The sequence below is a fragment of the Equus przewalskii genome, chromosome 20, assembly GCF_037783145.1.
Source record: "Equus przewalskii isolate Varuska chromosome 20, EquPr2, whole genome shotgun sequence".
NCBI classification, from domain to species: domain Eukaryota; kingdom Metazoa; phylum Chordata; class Mammalia; order Perissodactyla; family Equidae; genus Equus; species Equus przewalskii.
In genome coordinates this window covers 46,071,958-46,087,509 of record NC_091850.1, presented here as the reverse complement: position 1 = coordinate 46,087,509, position 15,552 = coordinate 46,071,958, and the positions used below count along the sequence as shown (strand labels likewise).

The 15,552-nt window shown below is 40.1% G+C and overlaps 1 protein-coding gene across 2 annotated transcripts in view; it reads right to left on the bottom strand.

The window, feature by feature from the left end:
• DNAH5 (dynein axonemal heavy chain 5) overlaps nucleotides 1-15,552 on the bottom strand; it is a 267,264-nt gene that overhangs the window by 132,031 nt on the left and 119,681 nt on the right. For both annotated transcript variants that reach the window (XM_070587179.1, XM_070587178.1), the window contains exons 31-35: nucleotides 14,407-14,570; nucleotides 8,928-9,084; nucleotides 5,329-5,541; nucleotides 4,351-4,575; nucleotides 2,787-2,959 (exon numbers count right to left, since the gene is read on the bottom strand). In XM_070587179.1, coding sequence (XP_070443280.1) covers nucleotides 2,787-2,959; nucleotides 4,351-4,575; nucleotides 5,329-5,541; nucleotides 8,928-9,084; nucleotides 14,407-14,570 — 932 coding nt within the window. The remainder of the gene's footprint in view (nucleotides 1-2,786; nucleotides 2,960-4,350; nucleotides 4,576-5,328; nucleotides 5,542-8,927; nucleotides 9,085-14,406; nucleotides 14,571-15,552) is intronic.

Here is a 15,552-nt window from a genome sequence, read left to right as displayed (position 1 = left end):
TAACAGCAAAGAGGTGAAAAGTGGCCACACTCTAGATGAATTCTGAAAGTGGTGCTGACCAAACTTGATGATAGATTGCATAATGAGGTGAGAGAGAAAGAAAGCCATCAAGGATGCTCCAAGGATTTTGGCTTGAGCAACTGAAGGATGGAAATGCCATTTGCTAAAATGGAGAAGATGGCAGCAGGGTGAGTTTGTGGGGGACAATCAAATGTGTTAAGTGTGAATTCCCTGTAAGCATCCAAGTAAAGATATGGCGTAGGCAAGTGGATGTATGTGTCTGGAGTTCAGGGGAGAAGGCTTAGCTGGGTGCAGAGATTGGGAAGTCAACATCTAGAAGCTATTTAAAGCCACGTGAGATCAACTAAGGAGTGAGTGTAGATGGAGACAAGAAGAGTCCTGGCATGTTCTAGGTTTAGAGGTCAGGAAGATGAAGAGGACCCAGAAGGAGAGGGTACAAAGAGACAACCAGAACAGTGAGCATGGTGTCCTGGAAGCTGAGCGAAGAAAGTGTATCAAAAAGGAAAGAGTGACCAACTGTGCAAATGCTGCTGATGAGACAAGGAAGATGAGAACTAGAAATGACCATTGGATTCAGCAACATGAAGTTCTGGGTGACATCTCACCAGAGAGGGGGAAGAAAGTGGGATAGGGAGAAGAATGATGCCCCCAAAGATATCCACCTTCTACTCTCCAGAACCTGTAAATATGTTACCTTACGTGGCTAAAGAGTCTTGCAGATGTAATTAATGTTAACGACCTTGAGATGGGGAGATTATCCTGGATTACCGGGCAGAACGAATTTAATCTCACGCGTCCTTAGAAGGGGAAGAGGGAGGCAGAAGAGTGGGCCAGAGACGTGAGACAGAAGAAGGAGGAGAGATGGGAAGCATGAAAGGGTCTCAACCCAGCTTTGCTGGCTGTGATGATGGAAGAAGAGGGCCATGAGTCAAGGAATGCTGCAGCCTCCAGAAGTTTGGAACAGCCCTCAGCTGACAGTCAGCAAGAAAACAGGGACATAGGTCCTGCAACTGCAAGAAGAGGAATTCTGCCAACAACCTGAAAGAGCAGGAAATGAATTCTCCCCTAGAGGCTCCAGGAAGGAGCACAGTCCTACAGACAGACCTGAAGTCAGCCCAAGAAAACAGGCAGCAGACTTCTGACATACGGAACTGTGAAATAACTGATTCGTGTCGTTTAAGCTTCTAAATGTTTGGTAATTTGTTATGGCAGCAATAGGAAACTAACACAGAGGGACTGCCTGGAGTGAATTCAGGGTAAAATAGGTGGAGAGAAATTGTACTTTGAGGAGCTTTGATGGGAGCACAGAAATGCAAAGGAAATCGGAGAGTTCACAGTAGGATTTTCTTTCTGGAGGCAATTACAGCATATTTGTACATTGATGAAAATGATCCAGTAGAAAGAGAAAATTGATGATGCTCCCAGAGAGGAAATAACTGTGTTGGTGGACGTGTTGGCCTTGGATGGCAGCACAAAATCTATCCTGAGGACCAGGAGAGAAAGCCAACTGCATGAGGACAGCTGGCTTGGTGAGCAGACATGACCATGGGAAATGAATGTGTGTTCTCTCCTGTGATAGCACCCATCTTCTCAATAAAATAAGAAAGAGGCCTTCGGTAGAGAGAGGGGAAGGGAGGGAAGTGCTGGAGTCTTGAGAAGAAAAAAGGTGTGAAATAACTGCCTAAGCCCCAAGTGTTTCAAGGAATTCTTCACATTTTGTAATTATCCACCTCGCCGTTTCAAAACAAAGAGAAAAACTCCAAAAGGATGTCCGACAGCAGCCAGGAAAAATCATCTTGAACCCAGACATAAGAAGGAATATAAATAGTATGAGGATGCGAAAATGCTAGTGGAAAATGACACACAACAAAATCCTGCATTCTCAGTTGAAAGTGAGCGCGTCATTTAGTATCATGAATGAGCAGAAGGAACAATCTAGCAGTTGACAGCACTATTACATCAAACTTTTACGTTTGGTCTGATATTTTCAGTCTAATGTATTGCCCAGAGGTTCAATTGTGAAAAAGTTGATATTCAGCTTCAGCTTCTACTTAGGCCAAACATTAATTTTAATGCTCAGCCGTTTTGTCCAAATTATGTATTCAATGGATGCCTGAACAGAGCTTATGCAATTGGCTGATCCCACAAAGTTCAAATTAGACTAAATGAACTACAGAATGATAGCCATGGAAGGACCCTTGGAAATAGTCCAATTCATCTTACAGATGAGGAAACTGAGTCCAGGGAAGTGGCATGGTGGCTCCAGCTAATGCAGTTGGTAAATAACAGGCAGAGGGCAAAACCAAGAACTCCAGATGTCCAGGCCAATGGCCTCCCCATCGCTTTTCACCTGCATTGATACTCAATTTTTTTCCTACTAAAAATCCATCTTAATTGTATTGTCTCTGTAATGACAACAGGTGCCACAGGCCCCAAAGCAGCCCTCAAGACCCACTGCTATTCGCACCTATTGACACATAGCAATTAATTCCCTTTCTTGCCCATTTGATGCCCACTGAGGTCATTTAAACTTTGCCTCTATAAGCCCAAAGGCAAAGGAAGCAATGTCTGTTTCAAACACAAACTTAAATCCCACGTGAAGACACACGTAAAACTAAAAATACTGAATTTCAAAGACTTTGGTATAAAAGAGTTTATAAATCCTAAAGAGACATTAAGGAGAAATCCCCTGAGTAACTGCAGAGAAAAAAATTTCGGAGGGGCAGGAGGAGAGAGGTTGTGGAATCATAGAATCCTGCCATCACCTGTCTGTGAGCGGAGTTATGACAAGCCTGTCAGTGCAGCCTAAAAATTCATTCTGGTATGTGAAAGCCACGTCAGTGATGTGAATCGTCATCTTGTCAGAATCTTCGTTAAAATAAAATCTGCACTGTTTCAGCCACTCAAAGTCTGTAGGGCTCTTGATATGCATGTGACACTGAAATGCAAAAGGTATATGTTAAAACTGAGATGAGAGTCATTTATGAAATATGTACATTAGCATTCAAGTAGACCGTAACATGAAGTAAACGGAACTCAAAGACAGCCCAACTAGTTCAGAGATGTCAACTACATCACCATCCAACCCATTCACTTACTGATCAGCAAAAAACATGCTTTAGAAGATATGGGGATGTGAAAATTCAAGAGAAATCTCTAATTGTGCCTCCTAATTTAAAGAGCATGATATATTTTTAATAGTAAGATATTCATTTCTTAGATTCCACCCTTAAATGCCAAATGCCATAGTGCTAACCATGAAATACAGCCTATGAAAAACATGTTTTGGCATACAAAGACAGAACCAAACAATCTCATTAGGAAAAAGGCATCTCTTATGATTACAATAAAGTACACTGTTGGGTTTTTTTAAATCCATTAATTATTTTTCCTAGGATTTGCAGAGGGCCAAAATTTCTAACATCAAAATGGCAAGTTATTGCCCAGCAATGCTTTTGTCTGAATTTTTTAACCAAAATTTTAAGCCACTTTAATCATTTTTCTTTGACAAATAAGAAATCTAAAATTACCCTGAGCCCTTTATTTCTCAGAGGCAAATAGTGTACTTAACTATTAAGAGAGGAGATTAGCACTCAACAGCATGGATGTGCTGCCTTCATTTCCATTACATCAGAACCAGTCTTTCCTAATCTTTTCTACATAATGGGGTGAGACACCATCCAGAAAAGTATTATGAAAATAAGAGCTTCTTGCCTCTTATCTAACGTGGTATTTTATAGTAGAGGACAAATTTCATTTCTTTTCACATTTCCTATTTTCTATAACTATTAAATTCTTGTCCACCCTGTTTTCTTTTAAAGGAAAAAATCTGCACGACACCTGAATGTCACCAACTATATTAGGAAAGACTATTTACAATCAATGACATGAAACGTAGCAAAACTTGTTAAAGATGTGATTTCTCAAAAGCCTTCACGGGAGTACTGAGCGGCTCTAGGAGCAACGTTACTTCTTACTTCTGTAGCAAGAAACTGGTCATCTTCAATTAATAACTAAGAGGAACACAAGACGAATCAAAGCTTTTCAGGATGCTGCATGACATTTTCTCATTAAAAATCATCACATAAAGAATTTCAAAATAAAACCTAATTGCCTCAATAACATCTTAACAGAGATCATGGGAATTTGACTGAAATTTCAGCTGAAGACTAGAAAGAAAATCTGACAAACAAGCTCTCATCATGAAGATGACTTTGCCTGAATTTAACCTTTTCTTTGAATTCACTCAAACTAATTCTGGTGGGTAAACACAGACAGGGTCTCATGTTTGCTTCTGTGTATATGCCACAGCATTTAGAAAGCATTTACCAGGTCATCGAAGATATCCCTTTGGTGCACATGAATAGTAATCAAAGTCTCATATTTAACTCGTTCCATGGAACTCAGATCCTTTGTTGTGATGTCTATCAAGCTATTCAGTAGCTCCAGGAAAGACTGATTGGTTTTCTGCATGATTTTTTTATCAAACTTGGCATTTCTAAGGGCTTCTTCTGAATCCCGTGTCCATATCATTTGAATTCCTAATAATCCCACCTTATGGAAATAAAAGGCTTCATGAGTGTGTATGGCATACGAATATATTTAAATAGAAATTACAACATAGTGAAAAGTTTTGATTATTATCCAAATGTAAAGTCATCCTTGACCACATCCACTTGATATGTTGCTTCAAAACCTATAGAAACTCTATTCATATTGCTTACCTGACAATTAAATATGTACAGATTCAGGATGTGTTAATAATTTTTTTCTTGTAATTTTAAGTCCTTTATTGTTTAAGTCAAATTTCTCCCTAGATAGATTTTATGTTACTGGCAGGGGAAAAATAAGTCTTAATCCTGCTTTCCCTAAACTAAGACAGGGTTTACACATGCAGATACCCAGAAAATCTTTATTGATCACATGACTAAGAAAACATCATTTTCTGTATTCTAATGATGAAATATATTTCTAATTTTTCTGGTAAAGCATACACTCAGTGCATTTTTTTGATATGTATACTAAAGACATTCAGTAGGGAAAAATTTTTAAGTTAAAGAAAATATATCAAATATCTCTGCAATATAAACACACATATATACATATATATGTGTGTGTATATATGTATATATAACCAAATAATCTATAGTTGAAATCTTTAAACTTATCTATATTTAAAAAATCCTTATAAAAATCTTCATATTGGTCCAGAGTTAAATTATAGTCAGTTGAGTAGTTTACAATAGACAATGTATGAGATCTAAAATGACTATTCTGTGAAAAATACTCCAATTTCAATACACTGACCTGAGCAGGGAAGGAAGAAAGAAATTCAATCAGTTGGAAACCTGTTTCTTGAATAATTGCAGCTGCCTGGCGAATCACAAGATGTAATGAGGACTGAGATTCCTCCAAGAGAGAATTAAGCCAAACTTCCACATTGCCCTCTGCCATCACAGGTTTATTCAATTCAATCGTCTCACCCTCTCGGGAGGAAATTGACAGAATGCGATCATAGATCTATGTTAGAAGCCAAAAGAAATAGCTATATTCATAAAAAGAATGAATCCTCCATTGCCCTCTTGTCAATGTTATCCTTCCCATAGAATGTTAAGTGACAGAATACAAAATAAAAGGGAAAATACGATATTAAATCAATTCCAAAGCAATAAAAAAGTTATCCATGAAATTGAGAAGAGAATACTAAATCAATTCTAAACAGTCTATACTTGAGAGGGAAAATTTGTTTTCTAGGAGAAATATTCAATACAAACGTGATGATCAAAAGATCTCTAAACTTTCCCAAATGAAATGGGACTCTCTAAGAGCCTGTCATCCATATCACAAGCTTATCAAGTTGACATCAGCAATGACCGGGCCAATGTGATCAATGCAAACACCTTACGAGGTAATTCCGATTCTGTACTAAACAGGGTGCTCTTGACAGGAGCTCTTGGTTGCACGTAATGTCTTCTAATTCTAACCCAGCTCCAAACCTGGTCATTTCACTTCAGTTTCCATGCAGTAAGGCATAAGGAGAACAGCATGGTGTTTGAAGTTCTAAAACATGGGTTCAAATGAGGCTCTGCAATTCACTGACGGTGACGGAGGACACATCTCTGAGGCCAGGTTTCCTACCTCTAATTAATCCCTCAAAATCATTCCTGTTTACTTCCCTATCCACCTCACAGTCTGTCCACACCAACTAAACAAAATAACGCAAACCATAAAGTAAATACAAATGTTTCTGGCTGTTTTTGTTTTTCAGTAAGTGAAAGATTGTTCCCTTGGGCTCAGATTTAGTCCTGTATTAACTAAACCCTCCTTAGTTGTAGACAGAAGTGGTCTACCAAGAAGCAAGCTGATCTGAAGCTTCAGGGCTCCTCACCTGCACAGATCCTTCTAGGTCCTGAACATAAATTTGTATTTATAATTTTATAAGACTTAGGACACACAACATCAAGATCTGCCCCTGGTTGTAAAAACCTTATGGCAACAAGAACAACAACAAAAAGCAATGCTATTTTGGGCTGGCCCCGTGGCCGAGTGGTTAAGTTCGCGCGCTCCGCTGCAGGCGGCCCAGTGTTTCGTTGGTTCGAATCCTGGGCGCGGACATGGCACTGCTCATCAAACCACGCTGAGGCAGCGTCCCACATGCCACAACTAGAAGGATCCACAACGAAGAATATACAACTATGTACCGGGGGGCTTTGGGGAGAAAAAGGAAAAAAAATAAAATCTTTAAAAAAAAAAGCAATGCTATTTTAAGAAGTCATTGCTATGAATAGAGTCTAAAAACAAGGATGTTTAAATTATATTCCATGTAAAACGAGAGTAGGAAGCTTCACTGGAGGACCGTGAAGGCCCGGTGCCATCACAGAAGGACGTGAGCAAACAGCAGGAAGAACTTCCTGGCTGATTCAATCCCCACTTTCAACCCACACGTCAAGTAGATCTACAGGAAACATTGATTCTAAACCATTAGAATCCACACTGTCTTCCCTTCGTCAAGGCTTTGTTGTAGCGGCTCAGCCTTTTCCAACCTGACTTTGCAATCACTTCTGACACTGGTTACCTTGCTGCCTTCTATTCCAACTCCTACACTGAGCCAGACAATCTTTCTGAAACACGAATCAGGTCACTGCCCTGCTGAAAAACCTCCCATGCCTTTTGTCCCATTTACAATGAAGTAGAATTCTATAGTATGATGCACTTGGCCTTTTGGAATCTGGTCCATGCCTCCTTCTTCCTTTGCTCATCCCTCCCTGTTGTGGGTTAAAATGTGTGCCCAAAAAATATATGTTGAAGTCCTAAGCCCTGATACCAGTGAATATGACCTTATTTGGAAACAGAGTCTTTACAGATAGTATCAAGTTAAGATGACGTCATACTGGATGAGGGCGGACCCTAATCCAATGACCGGTGCCCTTATAAGAAGAAAGAAATTTAGACACAAAGACGCAGACACACAGGGTGAAGGTCGTGCGAAGACAAAAGCAGGGATCGAAGTGATGTGTCTACAAGCCAAGGAACACCAAGGATTGCCGACGGCCACCAGAAACTAGGAGAGGGGCATGGAACAGATTTCTCCTCCAATCCTCCAGTAGGAAACAACCCTGCCAACACCTTAGTTCAGACTTCTAGCCTCCAGAACTGTGAGAGACTACATTTCTGTTGTTTTCACCCAGAGTGGTCCCTAGGAAACCAATACATTCCCTCACGTAGCCACACTTCTGACCTCCTAGCTGCCCACAACTCCAGGCCCTTGCACATGCCCCTCCTTCTGAAGGGACCATGCGTCTCTTCTCTCCCTGCCTGGTTATGTTCCACTCGCCTTCAAAACTCAGTTCAACACCCCATTCTCCAGCAGGGGCCTTCTCTTACACCTTACACCCAGGGTGGGGCTCCCCGATGGGCATTCCCACGCTCCTTGTGCATAATACGAGCACAGCACGTCCAAAATTACCAAGAGTTTATTTACCAAATTTCTCTTGAATGCTGTGCTGCATAAAAATGACTTTACTTTGATTATGATATATTCTTCCTTGGAACCTCAAGACTGGCCTAATGCCTGGCACAGAGCAATGGGCTTGAACTTAAATGACTGTCTTTTAATTGCTTACAATGGAATAGCTCTACCACTGCACTAATGGCACTCTCTGGACTCCACGAGAGCACAGGTTCCATGAGGATGGTATACTGCCATTGTTAAGCATGGCATCTGGTACATGGTAGTTGCTCAACAAACACAAATTGCATGCTAGGATGAATAAATGAATGATACCAAGGGTTTGTATGGAGCTCCAGAGGGGAACTGGATACACTATCAAGCCGGAAGGGTCACTTAACTAGGGAATTTTGAGTAAAGGGATGGATTAGACAATATCTTCTGGCAGCTGTGCAAATGGAGTCTCCCTCACGTTGAATGATCTTTTTTGGGTCCCATACAACTCCATGATTCTAGAAACTTCTTCAGAGTGTTTAAAAAAAGAAGTATCAATCATGCATGATGAAAAACAGGGAAGACCATCATGCCAAAAACTCCTGAAGCCTAAAACAATCTAATCAATTCTGTTTAGTCAAGGCACTATTTTATGAGCAAACGGTTTCTTTGTTTTGTTGAATTTCTAAACAGCTAACTTGGCATGTAAAACCATGAATGCTACATACAGTGCATTCCTAACCATATTTAAACTATTTGTTATTCAAATCAACGCTTTGACTATTAAGAAATCACATAGTTCTGAAGGCAAATTGGGCCCGAAAGTTTGGTTTTAGCCACTGGCTGAGAGTTCATGGGCAGGGAAGTAATCCTTTGTAAACACAATATTAGAGAGCTATTTAATAAAGACAGCTGAGATTCTAAGATACGGTAATTGCTGGCCAGCAATTAGAATCAGGCAAACCTTTTCATGGAACTTGACAGTTTTAATGTTGTCAAACACATTCAGCAAATGGGCTTGTATAGTGTGCGTGTCTGATGCCTGACCCAGAATCTCCAGAAGGGCAGGGTCGGAGACAAAGAAGAACCGAGGAAAGCAAAGACGTTTCTTCTCCAAGTATCTAAGTGGGGAGGAAAAAGAAAACTTTATAAAGACACAAAACAGTCCTTTCTAGAAATAAATTAATCTGGATGGGAAAAGGGGGAAAGATTTTGAGACAATTTGATTTTCTCTCATACTATTCAACTTTTTCGTTTCGTTTTGTTGCTAATTTTGCCAAGTAGCCTTCCATTTTCTGGTGGGGAAACAATTCTTTTTCCAGAATTAGTGAGAGAATTTCTTCATTTTTCACAAGTGTGATGCATACATTTGACATGTATACATTTGACTTAATCTGGAAAATCTTGTCTTTTCTTTGTAGAGAACAGAAAAAATACATCCAGGGAGTTATTTTATTTTGTTTGCAAACACAGTGCTGTGTCAGCTAATGGCTGCATCTCATCCATGGACTTGTATCATAAAAGAATCCAATGAAGGGCCAGCCCTGTGGCATAGTGGTTAAGTTCAGCACATTCCACTTTGGCAGCCTGGGTTTGCGGGTTCAGATTCCGGGTATGGACCTACACCACTCGTCAGCCACACTGTGGTGGCGACCCACATACAAAATAGAGGAAGACTGGCATAGATGTTAACTCAGAGTGAATCTTCCCCAGCAAAAAATGAGGAGGATTGGGAACAGATGTTAGCTTGGTGCTAATCTTCCTCAATAAAAAGAAAAAAAGAATCCAGTGAATCTATAAACTGAAGCAGAAGAAAGATCTAGCTATGAATGAGCTACATGCAATGACCCTGGCATTGTTCTTGGCCTCCAGGAGTGACCAAAACCCAGTGAATGTTCCTATCATTGCCCTGCTTTCAACGGCACTTTTGCTTCTGTATTTCCTTTATTTTATGGTGATTCCTTATGTGATGGATACATTCTTTCTGTTATTCTCAAAACTGTATCTCTGTATGTTCATTTTCTAGCACATTTTGATATACTAATTAATGCAGTTTAAATTGCAATTTCTTTTTGAAATCTTATCAGAAATCCATTTTAAATTTTGTCTTTGTGTTTCACTTCTATTCCTTCCCTATCATTTGTATTATTTATTTGTTCCCTGTGTAAAATTATGGGGGAAATATTTTTATTTCATAGAAGTAGAATTCTCTTTGTAGGAAAATAGAGTGTACGAAAAGACTACGTGGATCAGAAGCTGAGCCAGGAGGCAATCTCCAAGGGCAGTCATGGGGAACTCTGGACGGTCCATATTCAGTCAACTGCTGGACTTTTATTTTGTTGTGGGATGTCCAGGATGAGAGCGAGAGTGAAATTCCTTTTTTCAGAGGTTGAACGAGGCAAAGTAAGGAAGGAGAGGTTCGTGGTAAGTGAGGAACTTGGGGAAGAAACGGGCATGTCTAAAGTGATGATAAAGGATGAGCTTTGCTGTTTGTGCTGTAATCTTCCTCTCCAGCTCTCACTGGATATTCAGTAAAACAGACATGGCAAGCTATCATTGTGGCCAGTGGGTTTTTCACTTTGGGCACGTGACAAACCACAAAGTCAGACCTTAAAGAGGCGGAAGGAAAAGAGCAGAGGCTGCCCAAAGAGACTCTTTTCTTACATCTTCCTGCATTTCTCTTAAAGTCTTACTTTTATGCTCATAATGTTTTATTTTGCTTGTTTTAACTTTTTACTTTTCTTAATTTAAATATGCCAATTTATTTTAAATATCCCAATCCATCTTATTTGTATAACTTTCATTTTCATTCTTTATTGAGAATAGTTCCTATCCCTTACCTGTTGCCCTCTTCACCATAGCCTAGTCTAATTCTGGTGAGAACACGTAAAGTTTTCCATGCAGTTAGACCAGGATGGAAGGGGGCACGTGCAATGTGACAACCAACCCTCTATGATGGAGGAGGGAAGACAACTTATTCCTGAGCTGTGGGAAGACCCTTCCTGTCGATGCACATCCTCATCAGCCCGTTGTTTTTGTGTAAGCATTAGTACTCATGTGCTTACTCAAGTACTCAAGGGCTTACACATTTTGGCTCATAAACTCCTCTTTGTAACAGAATCAAAAGCCAAGGAAAGCTCAGTAAAAGCTGTGAATAATTTTAGAGTAGAATTTTTCTCTTAGGAGTAATAAAGTAATGCCAAAATGTCAAATGATAAAGCAGAATATGTCCATGATAGAAAGAAATAAGGAGAAAAGAGAACAATTGAGGAGGGTGCTTGTGTGTGCATGTGTGTGTATATGGGTAGGCGGGCGTGTATGGGTGAGTGGGTATCTACGGTGGTAAGTGGAAGAGAAGGAAGGGAGGGAAAAGTAACAAAGCTAGCTGTAGGTGGACCAGTGGTATGATTCCTCAGCAAGTTTCTCAGTGGTAATTGAATCCTGCACGATGTCCCAATGATCCAGGCCCCTCAGTCTTTCATCTTGAACAGCCCTGGGAATATGGATCCTCTCTAATTCCTTTCTTCTTTCCCTCTGGCCTGAACCTGGTGGTAGACTGCACAGCCACCATGCCAGGGCTACATCTAAGAACCTTCAGCGGTGCCTGCAACACAGTTGGTCGTGCTAAACAATCATTATGGTTACAAAGAAAGGCACAGCATCAACCATTTGAAAACAAAAATCTTTACTTTTGTCAAATGTTCTTCAACAGATAATTGATTCAATAATTTTATAAAACACATCAAATCATTAATACCTGAGAGTCTATTTTTCTAAAAATTCATGCTGGAGGATTCACTTGCAAGTGGTTTTGCTTTAGACATTTAAAGGATGCTTTACTGATATTTTAATTGACTATGATCATGATGTTTAATAATGCCTGCTTAAGGACAATTTTCCAAAGGAAAAGTATTAGCATAGCCCATAGCATAGGCTTTGGGGAGAGTGACCTTGCAAATATTTGCTAAGGAAAACTTTGACCCTACCCCTAGCTCCTGCTGATCCTGTCTCCGTATGCAGTGGAGTAGACATCCATTTAGGCATGGTCTTGTTTAAGCTCTTCAGCTCTCCTAAAAGTATACCAACTTCGTCTCCGCAACTGAATGCCAAAGACCATGGATTTGTCATTGACCAGAGAGCAGACTGTCAACACTCTAGACTCTTGTCGGGGTTTAGTCTACCACATTTAATGCTGCCCAATGCCTTCCGCTAACTTGGATATGACAATGACATTCAGGAAGGAGTTTCTGTGGAGGATGCAGTGACTCCGTTCCCTCATTTCCCTGGATCAAGCCATTCATCAGGAAGACTCATGATTGACTCACACTGTGCTGAGAAAGTAGGTGAGGATTCTGTTCCATATTCCCTTTTAAGAGGATGCACAATAGAACTTCCTCCAATGCATCAAGGCAAAAAAAAAATACTGTTTTCCTGAGCAACTGATATATTTTATCACATGGATCCTACGAATGTTTTACCAAATCATGCGTCGCTATTTGCTTTGGTCCCCAGGAAGGGCCTTTGGTCTCTGAATCTAAGGTCCATTTATAGCTTTTCTCTGAGTCAAATTTACCATCTGAGTTTATTAGCCCTTATTTTCCTTTGACCTTAATTTTCTCATGACTTCATTTTGTTTTCTTAAAGATTGGCCCTGAGCTAACATCTTTTGCCAGTCTTTTTTTTTTTTCCTTCTTCTCCCCAAAGCTCCCCAGTACATAGGTGTATATTCTAGATGTAGGTCCTTCTTGTTGTGCTATGTGGGATGCCATCTCAGTATGGCCTGATGAGTGGTGCTATGTCCACACCCAGGATCCAAACCAGCAAAACCCTGGGCCCCGAAGCAGAGCACATGAACTTAACCACTCAGCCACGGGGCCAGCCCCTTTATTATTTTTCAGCAGCTATCTCAAAACTTTCTTTTGCTCAGCCAAGAATAAGTAAGTAAACCATATTACTTACATGTTATCATACAGGTGTTTCCTCTTTTATCAGCTTAGTAACCCTTTTGTTCAAGTTTGAGCAACTCCTCTATTTCTTCGCAGAGATTCTCTCAAAGAGTATTTAACCATCACTCACATCTATAAGCACAGCCTGGCTGAGGTGGCCCAGGTTCCTCAGTGCACAGGAAAGCTGACTATTCACAGAACACTATTATAGGTAATCTCAGCCAGGTTCCTCAGTGCACAGGAAAGCTGACTATTCACAGAACACTATTATAGGTAATAAGGAGATGGGGACATCTGTCTGGGGAAAGGTCATCCATCTTCCAGAGTTGGCCAAGTAGACATCACTGTTTAGTTTGAGTTAAATGCTCAAAATACATGGCATGTCATAAGTGTCAATGTACATCCCAGCACAGTTATTATCCATGATGCTCCTCCAACCACAACTACAGATAATTGTGATGGCTAATTTTATATGTCAACTTGGCCAGGCCATGGTACCCAGATATTTGGGCAAACACTGTTCTAGATGTTTCTGTGAAGGTATTTGTTTACATGAGATTAACATTTAAATAAGTAGACTTTTGAGTAAAGCAGATTACCCTCCATGATGTGAATGGGCCTCATCCAATCAGTTGAAGACTTTAATAAAAAAAAAGACTGATCTCCGTAGAAGAAGAGGGAGTTCTGGCAGGAGACTGCCTTCAGGCTTAAACTACAATCGTGTCAACTCTTCCCTGGGTCTCCAGCCTGCCAGCCTACCCTCAGATTTGAACTTGCCGGTCTCCACAGTCACATACCTATCTATCTTTCTCTCGCTTACTCTCTCTCTATATATATACATATAACTTACCCCAAATTTCTCCATATATACTGACTATTCTAAAGAGATTAACAATTTAGATGGGGCAATATTTAAAAGCATGTATAGATAACTGTTTTTAGAAAACTATTGCTTAATATATTTCTACTTTCACAATTTTATCTTGACTAGCCAAAGGAAAAAAAAGAAAAATATTTCTTCTTTATACATAAGTGTGTATGTGTGTCTGTATATCTGTGTGTCTATGTCTGTGTATATCGACAGATATCATACAGACTCTCATTTCTGTATAGTCTGGATAGCTGTGTATACGACACACTGTTTCATATTGTTTTTGGTTGAGTATAATGAAATATTTTGTTTCTTCAGATGTTTATCCAGAAGGTATATCAGAAAAAGAGGTATATTAATTTTAAAATGCTAGGACTGTATGAGAATGTTTGCAAAATCTTGTCCCAGTGGTGGAAGCAGCCTAAGCCCTGTGGTCCAACATCAGGGCAAATCTGGTAAGTGCCTGGAGAGAATACAAGGCTCCAAACCATGAGTTTTATCCACGCAATAATGTTAGACACGAATTAAGTCTTAGCAAAAGAAAACCAATTTGACTAATGCCAGCTGGTCTCTCAGGTCATCTCTAGGGTGCTAGAAGAGGCTTCACAGAGCCCCAGTGAACTTACCCTGTAAGGGATTTCTGGCACATTTCCAACTGTTCCAGCAGGTGTGGTAATAGCTGCCCCATAGTCTCATCTCCAACACAGCACTGAACCACATTTGGCATTTCATGCGCACGACTCATGATTTTCACCCAAGACTTATCTATGTTGGAAAAGCGCTTGGCTTCCTATGAGAACAAGGTAACAAAGCACACTTGGACACGTCTGTGATCTTGAGGACAGAGCATCTCACATACCCCCTGCTGAGGCCAGAGTTGGCCCAGTCTGGACACCCCAGCCATATACACTGAATGTCACATCTGTTCCATTTCAATTCTTGTACCTTTTGCACCATACCACTCCCTTTCTTAAATAAGAATCTTTAGCTCACCCTGGTACTCCCATTATGTTAACTAAAAACAAGAAACAGATACAAAAATAATAATACAACATGAGATAATTTGGGAGGAAAGGACACTCCCAATTGTTTTCACCAGTTATCTCTAAATGAAGTGAATTTTAACGTTTTTCAAGTTTCCTACACAAGCATTGAATTGTTTGTGTATTTAGAATATAAAACAAACATTTAAAAGTAAAATACAGGAGGGCCAGCCTGTTCGCATAGTGGTTAAGTTCTCACACTCTACTTCAGCCACCTGGGTTCACAGGTTCGGATCCCAGGCATGGACATACATTTGTCATCCATGCTGTGGAGGCATCCCACATACAAAATAGAGGAAGATTGGCACAGATGTTAGCTCGGGGTTAATCTTCCTCAAGCAAAAAAAGAGGAGGACTGGCAATCGATGTTGATTCAGGGCGAATCTTCCTCAGGAAAAAAAAAATATGATACAAAATTACTTATAGTATAAACCTAATATTGCAAAATTTTTAAAAATATATTTTTTGCAGAAAAAAGGAAAATACACAGATTATTTTGAGAGAGTAGGATATTTTCTTCCTTAGTCACCTTCTTCCTGACAGATATTTTCTCCCTTAAAACTTTTTAGGAGCCAGCCCAGGTTGTCTAGTGGTTAAGCTCGGCACATTCCACTTTAGCAGCCTGGGTTCAGTTTCCAGGCGCAGACCTACACCACTTTATCAGTAGCCATGCTGTGATGGCAGCTCACATACAAAATAGAGGAAGATTGGCAACAGATGTTAGCTCAG